We start from the raw sequence: 17,632 nt of genomic DNA, 5'->3' as shown, positions 1-17,632 counted from the left end.
CATGAATCCTCCCACCAATTATGAAACATAGATATTATTAATCTCACTTTGAAAATTAGGATTCAAGCTCTAAGGGATTAAGTAGTTTATTAAAAAGTTTCATTGCGACTTATTAGCAAGTTTGGCATTTCTTTTTTTTTTGTAGGATGCAGAAGTTTATCACTCAGTCTACTCAATTGTTTATGAGAATGTTTATTGTACGACCCAAAGGCCATCTCAGTGAAGCACTTTGAGCCCCTATCTGTATATTTTGATCCACTCTCATGGCCACATTATTTTTCCCTCTAGTTGGGTGCAGTGACTTTGTGAGTACAAAGATCTCAGTTATAACATAAAATATGAGAGTGTGTATTTGGATATCCTACAGGAAGCCAGAGAGCAAAGTTAGGGTCTCTGAGACTCAAGAATACCCTAAATAATCTAGAACTGAGAAACCAACACTTCTTGAGTGCCTGTGTGCCACAAATGTTTCTGGTGCTACAGGTGGAAAAGTAAACAGACCTTATCCCTGCTCTTGAGAAGGTTACAGGTAAGGAAACTCTGACACACAGTTAACAAGAGTGTTTGATAAATTTTCAATGGATGAGCATAATATTCTCTGTACAGAAATAGATAAGGGAAATTATCAACTATACCTCAGGTGGTCAGACTACGTGTACAAGTAGAGGACATAGCCAAGTATAAATGAAAAGAGAAAGGAATAAAGAGGATAGTAAAAGGAGGAACTTCTCTTCAACAAGACAATAGTAATAGGGCCTAAATGTAAGCCATAGAGTGGGATATAATATTTACAAAACATTAAGCTGACAAAAGACTTACATTGTAATGTGTAACAAACTCTTATGAATCAGTAAGAAAAAGATAGACAGCTCAATAGAAAAACAGACAAAGGAACATGAACCAACACTTCACAAATATCCAATATCATAAAACAGTTGTTTAATCTCATTAGTCATTGAGAAAATGCAAATTAAAACCACTACGAGATAGCTATACGCTAAACTAAACTTAAAAATATTGAAATTACCAACTGTTGGCACAGGTGTGAATTAACTAAAACTCTCCTACATTTATGGTAAAATGTAAAGTGATACAATCGCTTTAGAAAACTGTTTGGCAGTAATCTAGCCTATCAAAACATGTGCATATCCAGCAATTTTCTTCTTATATTGAACACAAATGCATTCATGTGTGTAAGGAGACATGCACAAGAGCATTTATAGTAGCAGTCTTCATCACAGCGTATATTGGAAACAATCCCAAGTCCATCACCAGTCATGACAAAGGAATGAATGAAGTTGGGAATATTCGTCTAATGGAATACTGTACATCCACTAAAACAAACGTACTCATACTACACTTAATGATGTACATAACTTTCACGTGCATGCATATCATGTAAGATGTAGTAATGAATGAAAAAAGCCAATAATAAAAGAATATTACTGTATGATTCAATTTCTATAAAATTCAAAACAAGTAAAACTGATCTATGATATTAGAAACCAGGTCATCTCTAGGGTGGAAGGAGTGGTAGCAATTGGTGGAGAGTATAAGAAGTGGGCTTCTGAGATACAGGTGGTATTCTATTTCTTCATCTCAAGGATGTTTACATGAACGAAATATAACTTGATAATTCATCAGGCTATGAACTTATGATTTATGATGGTATCCCATATATTGTACTGCAATACAAAGTTTATTTTTAAAAAAGCAAGTTGTATATTGTTGCAACAAATATTCTTATAAATACATCTCTGAACATATATCTTACTATTTATGTAAAATAAACAGCTCAAACCACAATCCTTATATGTAAGCAAATAAACAAATTTAAAAGGCAAAGAGATTTAAAGAAGTGTTTTGGAAACAAGGGAAATGTTAGCAAAAAAGGTCAAATATGCAATTGAAAGGATATTTAAATGCACATTTTGAATACAACAGTCACAATACATAAGGTAAAAACATATGTCTGAATAATTCAGATACATATTGGAATAAAGAGGAGTATCACATGGAAGGGGTCATGAAGTTTGCTCATGAAATAATAAAACAGGAGTATTTTTTGTTAGCTTCCTGAAGTGCTTTTGTTTGTTTGTATGTTTGTTTTAATGTGTGACATAAAGTTCCAGTGACCAGGCAGAAGCTGATGTGATTTTCGTGGGCCATGCTTATACGAGTATTCCACATGTGTGCTCTTTGCTCTCTCATTCTAGGGAGGATAATTATCAAAACTGTTTGGAAGACTTTGAAAAAATTAGGCATCGTGTATCTTGTAGCGTGTAAGCTTCAAAGATGGATGTAAATATTCCAGTAGTGTTTCTTCTGTGACAACATAAAATGTCTGAAGAAATGGCTTGGCCCATGTCACCCACCCTAATATTACATTTTTTGAAATGTTCACAGGAAGAGAACATTTCAAAATATCTGACACTTTTTCAAACAATTTGATATTTCTGCCACTTGAAAAAGCAAAACTAATCAAAGCAAAAACAGAAATGGTGGCTTGGCCCCTTAAGAAAATGTGTAACTATATGTGTCTATACAAAAGTGTGTGTGAACATGTTTGATTTGTCCTTCCTTTGTGTCCGTGTCAGTTAATATTCAGAAACAAACAAAAATCTGGCAAAACATTTTCAAAGCTTCTGGGAAAATAGTAGATTTACAAATATAAGATGACAATAACAATGGCCACCAAATTTTCTTTCCATAGTCTAAACCTCACTCTTTTGCTAAAGGAAGTGTATAACAGATTTAAAACACAAATTGGATATTAAGAGTTTTTTTTTAAAGAATATTGAAAAATAGAAGTGTCTAAGTATAAAGAACACAAATTTAATGAAAGTAATTTCATAGTAAGTAAATAATAAATTCAGTAATTTAGGTATTAAATTATATAGTTTGCTAAACTTTCAAATTACTTAATTACCAGTGCTGGAATGTATTTATAGTTGATGGTGAAGTTTTTACTATGTTGACATAACTATCCTCTTTCTAAATACTATGATTATTTTTTAATTAAAATATAGATGACAAATCTAAGCAATGATGAGTCTAATATTATATAAATAGAAGAGCAGACATTTGCAACAGTCAAAATTAAGAATTATAGTAATTGAAGATAATATCCAAGTTTGGCTTCTATGCCAGAGACACAGTGATTCTATGAGCTCAATTTACCCTCCCAGGGTTGTCTCCAAATATATTCTTTCTTGGGTTTTCTACTATAACAAGGCAAGACTTTCTATAGGCCACTCTTGGAAATTGTTCTAATGATCTCATTTAATTTAAAATACTTTAGCAGGTTCAGTGTAATATTATGTGTGTGTTACTCATATGAAGACATCACTCCAATGCTGAGTTGAAGGACATTTAGAATTTAAACAGTGTTTCTGTTATCCAGTTCTCAGCCAAGGCTGGAGGCTTTACTAATCAATCTACTAAATGTCCACTATGGATTTTTATTTTTAAAATTTACTGCCCCATTGACTTCTACGACAAGTGCTAGATATTAGTTTCCATTGGTGAAATGAAAACTACTTAAGATATAAGGATTGGCTAAAATTTTACAGACAGTCTACCCATGCATGAAACAGATTTAAGAATCAAATGAATTATGAACCATTTTAACTTTAGGGGTGATAGCATAGGCTAAATCCTAAAGCTCTAGGGACGATGACTCTTGTTTGTCTGATGCTAGCTAAAATGGTGACAGTATCCTATGCCTGAAATCGCAGTGTTTCCCTTGAATGTACCTTTTATGCAAGGCAATAGTTTAGACACCTAAACCAACAAAGAGCTGGCACTTCCTTAAACCTACAGAACAGTTTTCTTAATATTTTATTGCTTGCTAAGACATTTTTATTTATTATGTATAAATAACAGAATTGGGGTTGAAACTTGCTTTCAATCTTGTTGTAAGTTAGTTGTAGAAGGAGTAACTAATCCTCACTCACCTCAAAATTCTACTTACCTACGGTTATCTTCCTAGAAAAATTTAGCACTCGAGCATAAAACATTGTCTTAGGTCAATTCAAAAGAGAAGGCACCTCTCCAGAAAAGCTAATGAAGATGAAGCATATATCCCTGGTGGAATAATCTTGGGTTTTATAATCATAGAATCACACAGTATTTCTACTGAAGACAATCTTTTTGTTATTGTTTAATAGTTTCTATGAATATCTTCACAATATGAATCTCTTTACACAGACCTAATTCATTTTAGGGGTGAATCACCATTACTAAATATGTCAGGGAGTTTAACACTGATGGTTCAAACAGCAGTGAAATGCAAGACTGCTATCTGATATGCTTTAAATGTACACCCATTAGTTGGAACAGAATTCAGGAGACGTGACTTCTTCTCAAAGAAAACGGGACTGCAAAGAAAGCAGATTTGCTTTAGAGGCAAGACACCAAAGAGCTTTCCAGTGTTTGTGTGGCTTTTTTATGTGTCTCCTGGGATTCAACCTGATTAGGAAAATATGTTGAAAAGTGTCAGTCCAGGCTGTGGGTTGTAAACACAAATAGGTATTTTCGTCCCACAAGCCAATAAAGCTTTAAGTAAAGAGATAATTAAGGCAATTATACTATGATGGAGGAACAATTTGATCCTTTCTTTAAGGATACCCAAGCTTATCTGAGCCATGGGTGAATTGCTAATTTCTTCAGCATATTTTTCCTCTACAATCCAAATAGTAAAATTAGAATATAAGAGAAATGAGGGGGAAAGGAGAAGAATAAGGAGCGGTAACTACTATCCACTTGGAAAGAATCGGTTCTTCGAGAGAAGTACATCTCTGAATTGCTTGCCTTTTCACAAGAACTGTGAAGTTGTTCCGGCAGCGACCACTGCTGGACTATTTCCTTAGTAGAGGGTACCACAAATTCTACTTGAGAGTAGTGATCTCTGACCAGACTGGATAATTCAAAACAATACAAATTGAGAAAAATATATTAAATATATAATATTTGCCAAATCTCATAAATAATTGTGTGTTCTTTCTATAAAATTGTTGCTTATTCTAAGGAATTGTTTCTCTCTGGGTTTTTCTTGCTTATATGTATACTCTTCCCATACCTGGTTGCATCTAATATAGAGATTTTGGTGGGAGAGAAAAGTTCAAAAAATGATGCATGTCATTAATGTTTCTCCTAATAGATATGTTTTTAATTTTCTAACTCTGAGTTAAATGCTACTTATCTTTATGAAAAATTGTATTAAATATTTAACAGAATTATCCTAAACAAAACACAGTGTCCTTTAATGATATATATTACTAATAGTAAAATTCCTTAATATTCAAAGATCACAATCTACTTGGGAGGTAATCTTAGAAATCATTATCTGAGAATTTTTTCCTTTCACCTTTAAATCTAGATTTTCTGAAAAACTCATTAATGGTAGCATAAGAACAAAAATGTTCTGGGGCTGACCCAGTGGCATAGTGGTTAAGTTCCCATACTCCACTTCAGCACCTGGGGGTTCACAGTTTCAGATCCCGGGTGTGGACCTAGCAGCACTCATCAAGCCACGCTGTAGCGGCATCCCACATAAAATAGAGGAAGATTGGCACAGATGTTAGCTCAGCAACAGTCTTCCTCAAGTGAAAAGGGAAAGATTGGCAACAGATGTTAGCTCATGGCCAGCCTTCCATGGCAAAAAAAAAAAAAGTTCTTAAGTTGCTAGTCTTTATGGGACAAGACAAAGGTTTAGTCCTAAGTTATTTAAGACAACTATACTTCTCCCAATTTTTCAGAAACTTATTGAAGCCTTTACCAAGAGAGTTTATTTTATTCTCATTAGTGCAATTTATTTCTTTATAATATTAAAAATAGTATAGAATGTAGTAACTACATAGTCAAACAGAACTGAATGGCTTTAAATAAATATCTTTCATCCCATCTATCCTTACTTCCAGACCCACTTTCTTGAGATATTTACATTTTGCTATTTCTATTTTTAATTCTGATGATTGCCAACATAACTCTAAATGGTGCACACATTTCTTTTCATTTCTTCAGTTCTCACTATACGATATTTATTAATAACCAACTATGAAAAATGAGGAATTTAATTAGCACTTCTCCCTCCCTCTTGGCTTTGTTTGCTGTGTTAATTTTAGTTTTTCTATTGTTTATATAACTTTCAATAATATGATTAAAACTCCATCGCTCGTTCCAATAACTTTAGATAGTATAGGAAAAGGGTTTTAAACTACATAACTAATTACCAAAATTAAAACCACTTGTGTGTTAGTTACTTAGCAGGGCCACAGAAACAAGCAGATGAAGGTGATCAGCAGGGATGCCCTGAAAATCATGGTCTGCTCACTTTTAGAGCTCAGATTCAATTTTTTTAAACTTCTAGGAATGTAATTAAGTAATTTCAAAAAACTGGAGACCATTTAGGATCACTTGGTTTATTTCCCTAACCGTGGGAAGTAGGATCAGATTCTGGAAAATACTGCATTTGAAATGCCTTCTGACTGTCTGAGTAGAACCACACTTTTGGGAAAGCTACTGTAGATTTAATTAGTTAAACCAGGACTGAAGAAGCTTAGCCGTAAGCTGACTTTGGCTGATATAGTCAGATTCCTTTGAGAAATGACTAAGAGCTAACCAACCAACATTCAAACATATGCGCTTTAAAGGGCCTCAGATATTTTTCAGCTTAGGGAGAAACACAGGTATTACATAAGAAGTAAACCGGCTATTGGGAAGTTACATGTGTATATGTGTGTGTGTTTGTGTGTGAGAGTAGGGGGAGGAGATAGAGAGCTGTGGGGGAGATGGTGAGAGAGCAAAAGGGAGAGAAAGACAGAAACAGGGAATGGGGGAAAGTGTTTAGGAAGAGTGTTGTATTGTGTGAGAATAACAGTATTCACCTGAATTTAATGGAGTAATTTTGATATTGATTTGACATTTTCATGATTCCAAATCCACATTTAAAGAAGTGAATGGAATATCATAAGTTATCCCTACCAAGAGCTCTTTATTCTTAGGAAAATTTTGATAGCATTTATACCACTGAGAGCTCATTATGATTACGAACTCAACAGAGCCCCTAAGATGTATGTAAGCTCCAAATTATTGGTCAATGATTATCTTTACTATTACAACCTCAATAGCTTAATATAACTTTATAATACACTTAATATAACTTATTAATAATATAGCTTAATAGCAATCAAAATTAAGTATTTAAGTATTGTACATAACAGTTTAATATCATTGTTCTTTTTTATTGCATACCATCACTATTCATTTCTGCTGAGATTAGAAAGCACTGATTTTGTATGAGTATGTGACATGTTTCGAGGTTTATTATTTGAGAAGAAATAATATAAAAGAGCACTGCAGTAATTCCTTAGAATATGAAGTTGTCAGATATCGAGATAGACTTTATTTTCCCTTAGAATACCACTTATGTATTTGGAATGAGGGTGGCAAAGAAGTAAAGCAGTATTTCTCAAACTGTGTTCTAAGGGTATTGGTTCAAGGAGATGTTAATGGGTGATTCTAGAAAATGTACAAATAATAGCCCCTTCTTAGACAGTCATCATGCAAATTAGCACATTTAAGTCTCTGAAAAGAGCTGCAGCTCAATAGATTAGCTTTTGAAACTTTATTTAATACCGTGTTTCCCAAGCTTAACTGTGCAGAGTGCACATTTGTTTTTTCAGCATATATGATGTAATACAGCACAGGGATCAACAAGCTGCATCCTAATCACCACTGGTTTTTGCAAATAAAGTTTTATTGCAATGTAGTCATGCCCACTTTGCTTTTGTGTTACAATGGCAGAGTTAAGCAGGTGCAACAGAGACTGTACAGCTGGCAAAACTTAAACATATTTATTATCTGGTCCTTCACTGAAAAATGTTTGCCAATCTGATAGCAGAACAAAATGTCACAGGACTTCAAATTGGGAAACATTGACTTACAGAAATATATTATAATTTAAATGAAATCTTCTTGCAGATCCTTATAAGTTAAATGTACATACCTGCATGATATGTAAATTAATTTTAACCTGGTGATATTTGCAATGATAGGGCTTTGATTTCTATTGAATTAAAGTATCCATTTTTAAAGGTTTTGTTTTAATGTAATCAATTTCTGTGAAACTTTAATACATGACTTAAGAAGAAAGAAATATAAATACTCTAACAAATCTCGTCTAAAGTCAAAGATAAAAACCGTACTTGGGGGGCTGGCCCTGTGGCCGAGTGGTTAGGTTCCTGCACTCTGCTGCAGGCAGCCCAGTGTTTCGTTGGTTCGAATCCTGGTCGCGGACATGGCACTGCTCATCAAACCACCCTGGGGCGGCGTCCCATGTGCCACAACTGGAAGGACCCACAATGAAGAATATACAGCTACGTACCGGGGGGACTTTGGGGAGAAAAAGGAAAAACATAAAATCTTTAAAAAAAAAAAGTACTTGGTAGCATTGTATTTCTTTTGATTAAATCATCTAGAGAAGATTCAACATTTATTGATATCTTTCTTCTAAAATTTATTGATATCTTTCTTCTTTGCTTTCCTTTTAGGAGAAATTTCTGATATAAAGTTCTGTGTATGCAGGTACAATGTCATGTTGTTTTGACTTTGAGGACACCTTGCTCCCGCTTCAGATTCAAAGTTAACTAGTCTGAGGTGTTAAAATACAAATTATGAATTTTGAAACCTGATTTTAAGTACTGGCTCGGAGGTTATCTAGCTGTCCAAACTGTAATAGCTGAATGCCAGTTCTCCATGACGTGTTAGTAATGAAGCTGAACTAAACTCTCTGAATTCTTTTCCAGGAAGAACTGAACCCCATCATCGTTACTCCACCCATCCAGGCCATTGACCAGGACCGGAATATTCAGCCACCGTCAGATAGGCCGGGCGTCCTCTATTCCATCCTTGTTGGTTTGTATCTGCTAACATTTTACACTCTCAGTTGTCGCTCTAGAATCATGTAGAAAAAAGTTGTATCGAATCAGAGGTAACATCTTTGATAGCAAAGAGTTTCTTCCCGGAAATTTTTATTTTTATGTATGAATAAAGTAAAAAATAAGACATTTTCTTCCTCAGAATTAAATTCAGTGAAATGTGTAGAAGCGCAAATAGGAAAACTTTTATTGAAGAAGCAAAACAACTTTAAAAATAGGATGTTAATTTACATATCGGTAGTGTTTTTTGTATCACCTTGGAAAGAATTCTTTAAGAAAATATGCAAAAATCAGTTGAAAAACTTACAGTTTGCTCTACTAGTATTTTATAATTGGTTGGATGTAATTACGTAATTCTGAAAATATATGACTGAATTAAATAAGGGCTCTTGGAGCCATATGGGAGAACCAGAAGCATCATGACTAGCCCAAGGGCGCACAATGCATTGTACCCTTGGCTCATTTTTCCTTGAAAAATTCACAGACGCTGTCTAATCCATCCTTGTGCAGATACCGCTAATTGTACCAAAAGCAAAAATGATGAGAATTTGATTATGCTACTCTTCCCAAATTGCTTTTGCTAAAATATGGACGTTGCTGATTTGCATGGTTTATAGTCTCTAGAGAGACAGATGTGTGCGAGACAGACCATACATCTCTTAATGAAGAAGGTGTTGCTTTTGAAGTGTGCTTGAAAATAACTTCAATGGAACTCGACATTATCCTCAATCCCTTCCTATCCCCATGGCTCCAGCCTGTGTGTATGCACACATTCATAACAACACCGCAACCTACAGACATTAGACGGATTTCAAAATATGACACTATAGCCTGCTTAGAAATGCTGTCTGTAAAGAAAATTCAAGTAATTCTGTTTCAAGCCTTTGGTCTCTAGAACTACACATGTATCATAAACCAGTTGCACAGATTAGACTATCACATTTTTAAAAAGCTCTTATGAACATAGGCATAAGCCTCTTTTAAGTCAAGAGGGACGTTGGCATAGATAAAAGGAAATAGGCATTGTTCATTTCATTAACTTAAGGCTTGATGATATGTCAATCATTGTGCGAGATGCAGTGGATACAAAGATGAGAGATAAATATTCTAAGTTAGGAAGGGGTAGAGTGTATAGTTAGAAACATATCAAGAGATAAATTAAAGCATATAGTTTTAAGCACTATAAGTAAAGTACAAGCCACATATCATATGGCCTCATGGGAGAAGAAGGCTAAGAATTTCTAAGAGAATTGCTGAGGAGGAGTTATTTTGAGAGAAAGACTAGAGTTTCTAGGTAGAAAACTGGAGAGAAATTATCTATATAGATGATTCAGTATGTGCAAAGTCCAAAGGATGAAATTTAAAGACAGTCTTGGGGAAGCATGCTGCTCAGAGTGGGCTGATAACCATTGGTATTCCTAAGTTTCTTTCACTTTTAAAAATTACATTTATTCTTTCTTTTCAATAAATGAGCACCTACTCTGTGGGCAAGGTGATTTCTCACTTTGTAGAGCTGATTTTCTGGCAGCAGAGAGAGGCAATAAACAATTAATATAACAAATAAATAAAGAAATGCACTCATTATAAATAGTTGGTGGTCAGTGCTATGGGAAAAATAGAGCTGGATGAGTGGGACTGGAAGTACAGAAGGGGTGTTGCAGTCTAAGTTGCAGTATTAAATAGGATGATGGGGATATGCCCCATTGAAAAGGTGAGTTTTGAGCAAAGTCTTGCAGAAGTTGAAAGATTTAGCCATGTTGATGTCCGAAGGAAGAGTTTCTAGGCAGAAATAAAAGCTGAGCTTGCTTGGTGGGTTTCAGAAACATCAAAGAGGCCAGTAGCATTGGAGAGGAGTAAGTGTGGGGGATGTAGAAAGAGCATGTAAGAAGGAGTCAGAAAATCTAGAGTCTTGTATACTGTTGATGTACTTTGTCTTTTACTCAGTGAAATGGGGAGCCAATGCAGGAATTAGAGTAGAAAAAGACAGCATAATGTTAAGCTCCAACTTTAGGATGATAGATATAACCTCTAATGCTAACTTTGCTTTCATAGCTAAATTAAATAAAATGATATTCTTTCCTAGTGTTTACATTTCTAGAAAACAAAGCATTGTAGAGGTTGAGAGTATGGCCTCTGAAATTGTACTGTCCATGTTCAAATCCTGACTTTAACACTTACTGGTCATAATAATGTTAGGCAAGTTGTTAACCTCTCTGCTCAGATTTCACTTCTTTAAAGTGAGGTTGATCAAAATAAACCTTTCTATAAAAGGGTTTTGAGGATTTGATCTAATATATGTAAATATGTAATAGTGCCTGGAAAAAAGTTAGCGTTCAATGAATGTTAATTGATGTTGTTATTACCATTAGGAAGAAAAACAAAGCATGTTTCCCAAGTCACAGAAGTCTGGTGTGAATAGAAGCACAACTCCCACCCCCACACCCAAATAGGATTTCCATGGGGCTGACTTTATTTCCTTTGCTAGAGCTATTTGTTTTCCTTAATTGAATAAAATAATTCTGAATGCATATGTTCCTTAGAGCTAGTTTTCTCAGTTATCATGTGGAGAGCTCTGCTGCTCTCACACTTTTTGATAGTCTATTTACTACATACGAGGATGTGGATGCTGATGTATATAAAAAGATCATCCAAGGACTGCTGCCAACTTCTTCACTGGTCCTACCATCACTATCATCAATGGTGGAGTTATTGTCACTGCTATTGATCACCTCCAGCAACCTAAGCCAACCCTATGTCACCTTGATCCATTATTTTCTTTGGTGTGTCCATTGGCTTTCTTTGCTGAAAAATGATATCATCATATCTGTGGGGGCTGGGATTCACAGGGATAATCTGAGTAAAGATACTCACAGTATAAGCAAAACCAAAAAACCCAAAATTGGCTCCTGTTTTAAATGGAAAATTGCTTTACCCCCAAATGGGGTGACTTTTTAGGGGGAGGTGAGTAAAACTGATGATCTGCCCAACCAATCCGACCAATGTTCCTTTCATGTCTAACTATTAGGAGGATGAAATTTAGGTGTAAGTTGGAGCATATACTGAAGGGAAAAAAGATCACAATAAAATCTCAACTGATAAATACGAAATAGAATTTTCTGGTGAACCAAAATTTTCCATCAAACAGACATAAACTTAAATGGACTGAATTATTTTTATTTGGGTACTCATGATTTCACAAACATTGAGTTATAACGTTAAGGAAGCCCCTCAAGATTGTTATTCTCAGTACAGTAAAATCAGTTATATCTTCAAGGAAGTCTCTCAAGATTGGCATACTCAGTATGACAAAATCATAGTAGATATAAGGTTAGATAAAAGTTTTAGTACTTAAAGGATGTATCCCAGGTGAAGTCATTGACAATAGTCCAGTAAGGACATCTGAAAATGTGCCCTTCTATAAAACCAATGAAAAGAATGGTAAAAAAGTCAAACTGAACTCTGATCATTAATTGCAGAGTTGACCAAGGCTTACAGCAATCCAGGGAGTATTTTTTCAAGAAAAACAGCTGAATCTTATAATAACTTCTTTTCTTTGAGCTTTGTGGCATTTTTCACTTTCCTGAGTGTCATTGCCTGCTCTTTTGTTCAGCAGCAGCATTAAAAAATGACAGCCTACATTTCCAAGGTAGCTTGGCAGCCATTGGAAGGGGCAGAACAAAACTGGAACTCTTTCAAAGCCTCATTTCCAAAGAATTGTCATGTGACCTGGCTGGTGATTCCCTCAAGAGCTCACATAAAATGCTACTCAGATCTCAACCAGAGCAAAAAGCATTCTTCTTGGGGTGCATTTATCAAAAACAATTGCAGGCAAGTGTTTTAACTTTGTCACAGAGTGAAGTGGTGGATAACAGTTGGGACAAGCAGTAGGTTAGCCAAAACGCTTAAAAAGAAAATTAGGGATTAGAGTCTCTATAAAATTTTTGACATATTTCTAGGAATCTAGAAGGACAATAGCAGGAATAGTGCTGTGTATATTCTCAGAAAACACCTGAGAAGGCTTTAAGCTTTCATCTGTGGTGATCTTGAGTTTCTGCAAAGCAGAAAGATAAGTCTAAGATGGAGTTATTGAGGGCTAAAGATGTAATCCAACATGCACAAAGTGCTGCTCAAAAAAAGCCAGATTTCTTGCTTCCAAGTGTGTAAAAAAAAACCAAAGTATGTATACGTCATTCAGAACCATCCCAATTTGAAGATCTTAGCCAGAGAATAGGAGAAAGACAGTGGTATTCTGCCTTTTTGTAAAAAAAAACCAAAGTATGTATACGTCATTCAGAACCATCCCAATTTGAAGATCTTAGCCAGAGAATAGGAGAAAGACAGTGGTATTCTGCCTTTTTGAACCATCGAAGTGCCATGTGATGCATGACATTAGAGTTTCACTTAGCCTTGCTCACAATTTGTAGGGATATATTGAACTAGTGTATGGGAAAATCATATTAACAGTTATCAAGCATTGTTCCAGCGCTAAGTTAATTAACACAGGTAAGATAAAATACGTATTTACTTCTAATACTAAAAGATGTTCCACTGACTTTTGATGTTACTTTTTTAATATTATGTATCTATTTTACTGCTGCCATAATTTCTTTACCTCTATAAAACTGCATATGTTTAACTGATTAACACATAATATCTTTATGACTCAGGTATGTTTTAATGGAGAGAAAAATATAAAACTTAAAAATCCACACTTGATAAGAAAAAAAATTATTAAAATTCTTTGATCTTCCTTATCATACCATTTTTCTTTGGGCATTATGGAAAAAATTGAGAGTTAGAGAGTGGATGGGAGGGTCTCCTTTCCTCCATTTCTGAGGTAAATATTGCCAGTGATTTCCTTTGAACACAACAGAAAATTGAGATGTTGGATTAATTTTGGAGATTAAATGCATTCTTTCCATCGGGTCTTACCTCCACCATCCCTAGTCCCTCAGCTTATGGCTAATCATCCTACTTGACATACAATTGTTTATGTTATGGGTACAGGCACATTGATTTATTCCAGTGTCTTATTTAAATTATGAGAGTAATAGCTCTTAACTGTGTTTATTGCATGTTTATGGATGAATTGATGATTGATTCCTAGGGAACATTAAAATACAAGTAAAACTTTTGTAAATATATCATTAGTTCACCATCATTAACTACTGTCTATTAAACGTTATGGAGAAGATGCAGTGTACATATTTTTTTAAAATGATAAATTTATAATATTTCTTCATAAAACAATCTTTGCTTTTTCAAAATAATTATATAACAGAAGCCCATGATGCTAAAAATGGTCCTTGTCTAAGAGTTAAGGAGAAATTATTATATGTATTTTACTGTTATAACCTAATAGTAAAGATCCTGATTTTGAAGTCTGTCCATTTTTCAAGACAAATTTGTGTTCAGTTTTCTTCTCCATTCTGTTTCTCAATGGAAAGAATAATGTATGAGGTATTGATAAAATCCTATGATAAGCTTTCATATTGGTAATAATTTCCAAAAGAGTAATTTTTCAAAATTACTTGGCAATGCCATTGTGAAAAAATGACTGAGCTTTAAAAGTGGCTTTTGAGAATGTGAAAATGGCAGCTAGTCTTGTAAATCCAAGATAATGTGCATTTGTTTACAGAAGGACAAGAGCCGATCTTCCATCTAGAGAGTTAAGAATTACAGAAAGTTATGCAAGAAAAGTCTACGTCAATTTGAGAGTTCTCAGTTGGCTTTTCCTCAACCATTTTAAAGTCAAATTCATTCAACCTACAGAATCTTAACACTTGTTCTTAAATTGAGGGGAATACCTTTATATTAAAATATCCTTTATCCAGATATCTTTTGAGATTGTGTTCCACATTACTGTAATGTAAAATATTAAATAATGATAAGGGAAGATTGAGCACTTAATTACATCACTTCAATTTTCAGCTTTCATTTCTGTAGTATCTTTTCACCTTGCAGGGATAATGAGTGACTTCCCTAAGTCATACTCTAATCATTGCACATTCTATGGCATAGGCATGTTATGAATTATAGGTTATTGTGTATTTTGAGAAGGACAAAAGACAATTAAAAACTATTAAAAAACAAGTGCATCTTTTCCTCTAGAGTCCAGTGGAAAACTGTGACTCTCTTGATTTTTATAAAGATAATGAGTACTTTTAGTGGAATCCTTGATCAAATCTATGTTAAGTTGGATGCTGGATATGAAATATCAGTGTCTGGTAGACAAATGACAGAGAAGGTAATCCAGAAATGATGATCAAAGAGGCCCTAGGGAATTTATGCACGCAAGAGACAAAAATGCCAAGACAGGCATAACCTGTTGACTTCTTAATAGTATGTGCATATGAGTTTCCTGATCTTAATTATGTTATTGAGTCTGGCCATTTTTTCATGTAAAATTATGTTAACAGCTATCAAGCTCTGCTCCAGCAGCATCATTAACAAAGACATGATAGAATATCTATTTACTTCTAATAATGTAAAAAGGTCTACTGACTTTTAGCTTATAATATTAGCCTGTAATATTAGTATCTTGTAATGCTAGGTACTCTGACCTGAGCACTTACTGGGTGACAAGTAAAATGTATTAAATATAACTCATAGACAAGATGTATGTTACCAAGTAAAATATAAATATTAAAGCATAATTAATAACTACTTTCCCTTACTGTTTAAAGTAAGTTTGATGATTATGATAATATTGTGAATATTCTAGCAACTAAAGACTTAGTGTCATACACTGGTTAAGAATAGAGCCTTTAGGGGCTGGCTCTTTGGCCAAGTGGTTAAGTTCCCACACTTGACTTAGGTGGACCAGGGTTTCATGGGTTTGGATCCTGGGTGCAGACGTGGCACTGCTCATCAGGTCATGCTGAGGCGGCATCCCACATAGCAGAGCTAGAGGCACTCACAACTAGAATATACAACTATGTACCTGGTGGCTTTGGGGAGAAGAAGGAGGAGGAAAAAAAAAAACAAGATTTGCTACAGATGTTAGCTCAGGTGCCAATCTTTGAAAAAAAAAATGGAGCTGCTAGAGCCAGAAATCTTGGGTTTACATTTTCTTTTACAAATATGTGTTAACTCTGATAAGTATTATTAAATATTAGTATTTTAATGGTCAGGTGTATAGTTTACTGATGTTGGAAAAGTCGTGAGGAAGATACTGACTTGAATGCATATTTCAAATTAAAGAAGGAATGCTCTGGGCTCCAAATTCCTTCTATTGTATATATCAGATTTCATAAATACCAGAGGGAGAATCTAGATTCTTCGTTTTCTTTTTCTTTTCTTGTTTTGTTTTCCCAGTGCTACACAGCTTATAACTGCCTCCTTTTCCACATCCTGGCCTTTCAAACATTAAGTAACCTCATATATAGTCTATTAGGTGCATTTCTTTCATGCCTTTCTAGTCTCCAAAATGTTGATTCTAATTTTGAATAACCTCCACCAATTCTGAAATTCTTTTTTTCTTTTCCTTTTTGGATTTTTAGGGTTATTTTTCTCTCTTCTTTTTGAGGAAGATTAGCCATGAGCTAAGTACTGTGAATCCTCCACTTTTTGCTGAGGAAGACTGGCCCTCAGCTAACATCCATGCCCATCTTCCTCTACTTTATACGTGGGACGCCTACCACAGCATGACTTTTTGCCAAGCGGTGCCATGTCCTCACCCAGGATCAGAACCATTGAACCCCCGGCCGCCAAGAAGCAGAACGTGCAAACTTAACAGCTGCGCCACCAGGCCCACCCCTATATTTCTTTTATCAGAAACTTATTACTGGCTAAGAAGCTAGGGTATTGTATTTTATTATTATTGTTATTATTATTATCATTATTGTCTTTTAGGCCTGAGAGAAGTTTGATTTCATGACACACATTATTCAGAGGTTGTTTCTCCCACTGTGCAAGTCATATCTACTGAGTGTCAATATCATTAATATGTTTATCACTTCCCCTGAAAATTGTTCCAAAAGATTCATTTCCAATCATATTGAACTTTTTGTCTTTTCCACCATAAGGATCACATAGTATAGAATAATAAGCCTCAGAATAATAAGGAAAAATAGATTTCCCTAAAAATGAGAGCCTAGACTGAATTCAAAGATGAATACGTTATCAGTAGTAATGGGATGGATACGGTATTTATTAGTAAAGGTACAAGCTGAAATGTTTTTACAAGAACCCTCCAAAACACAGTGGCTTGAATCAAATAGAAGTCTATTTCTTTCTCAAGTAACAGACCCCAAATTTATGTTCATGGGTTTGTGGAGTGGCTTCACCATCCCCAATTCTTGGTTTACTATGTTGCTCCAGTCATTAGCACATCACAGCCAGTGGGAAAGATAACAAAGTCACAGTGTAACTTTGTGGAAATGAACCAAAATTTGTCGAAACGTCGAAACATGAAGTTGTAGAGACAGTGGGTAGTATTTTAGATGTTTGTTGCTGTGCAACAAACCACACAAAAGATTAGTGATCTAAAATGGCAATTATTTATTATTTCTCATATTTCTGTGGGTTGATTGGGATCAACCGGGCAATTCTTCTGCTTTATGTGATATAGTTGAGTTTCTTCAAATATCTATGTTCAGCTGGGAGTAGACAGGAATAGACATCCAAGTTGATTACTCATCCCTTCTCTCCACTGGCCTTACCTGATTTACAGCATTGGTTGTTGGCTTCTA

General features: G+C 34.8%; 1 protein-coding gene across 3 annotated transcripts in view; it reads left to right on the top strand.

The window, feature by feature from the left end:
- Window positions 1–17,632, top strand: part of PCDH15 (protocadherin related 15) — a 954,225-nt gene that overhangs the window by 609,279 nt on the left and 327,314 nt on the right. For all 3 annotated transcript variants that reach the window (XM_070611305.1, XM_070611290.1, XM_070611296.1), the window contains one exon: window positions 8,808–8,916. In XM_070611305.1, the coding sequence (XP_070467406.1) occupies window positions 8,808–8,916 (109 nt within the window). The remainder of the gene's footprint in view (window positions 1–8,807; window positions 8,917–17,632) is intronic.

This window comes from Equus przewalskii, chromosome 1 (assembly GCF_037783145.1).
Source record: "Equus przewalskii isolate Varuska chromosome 1, EquPr2, whole genome shotgun sequence".
Classification (NCBI taxonomy): domain Eukaryota; kingdom Metazoa; phylum Chordata; class Mammalia; order Perissodactyla; family Equidae; genus Equus; species Equus przewalskii.
Note: the sequence above shows the minus strand (reverse complement) of the source record. Positions and strands in the feature narration are given on the sequence as shown.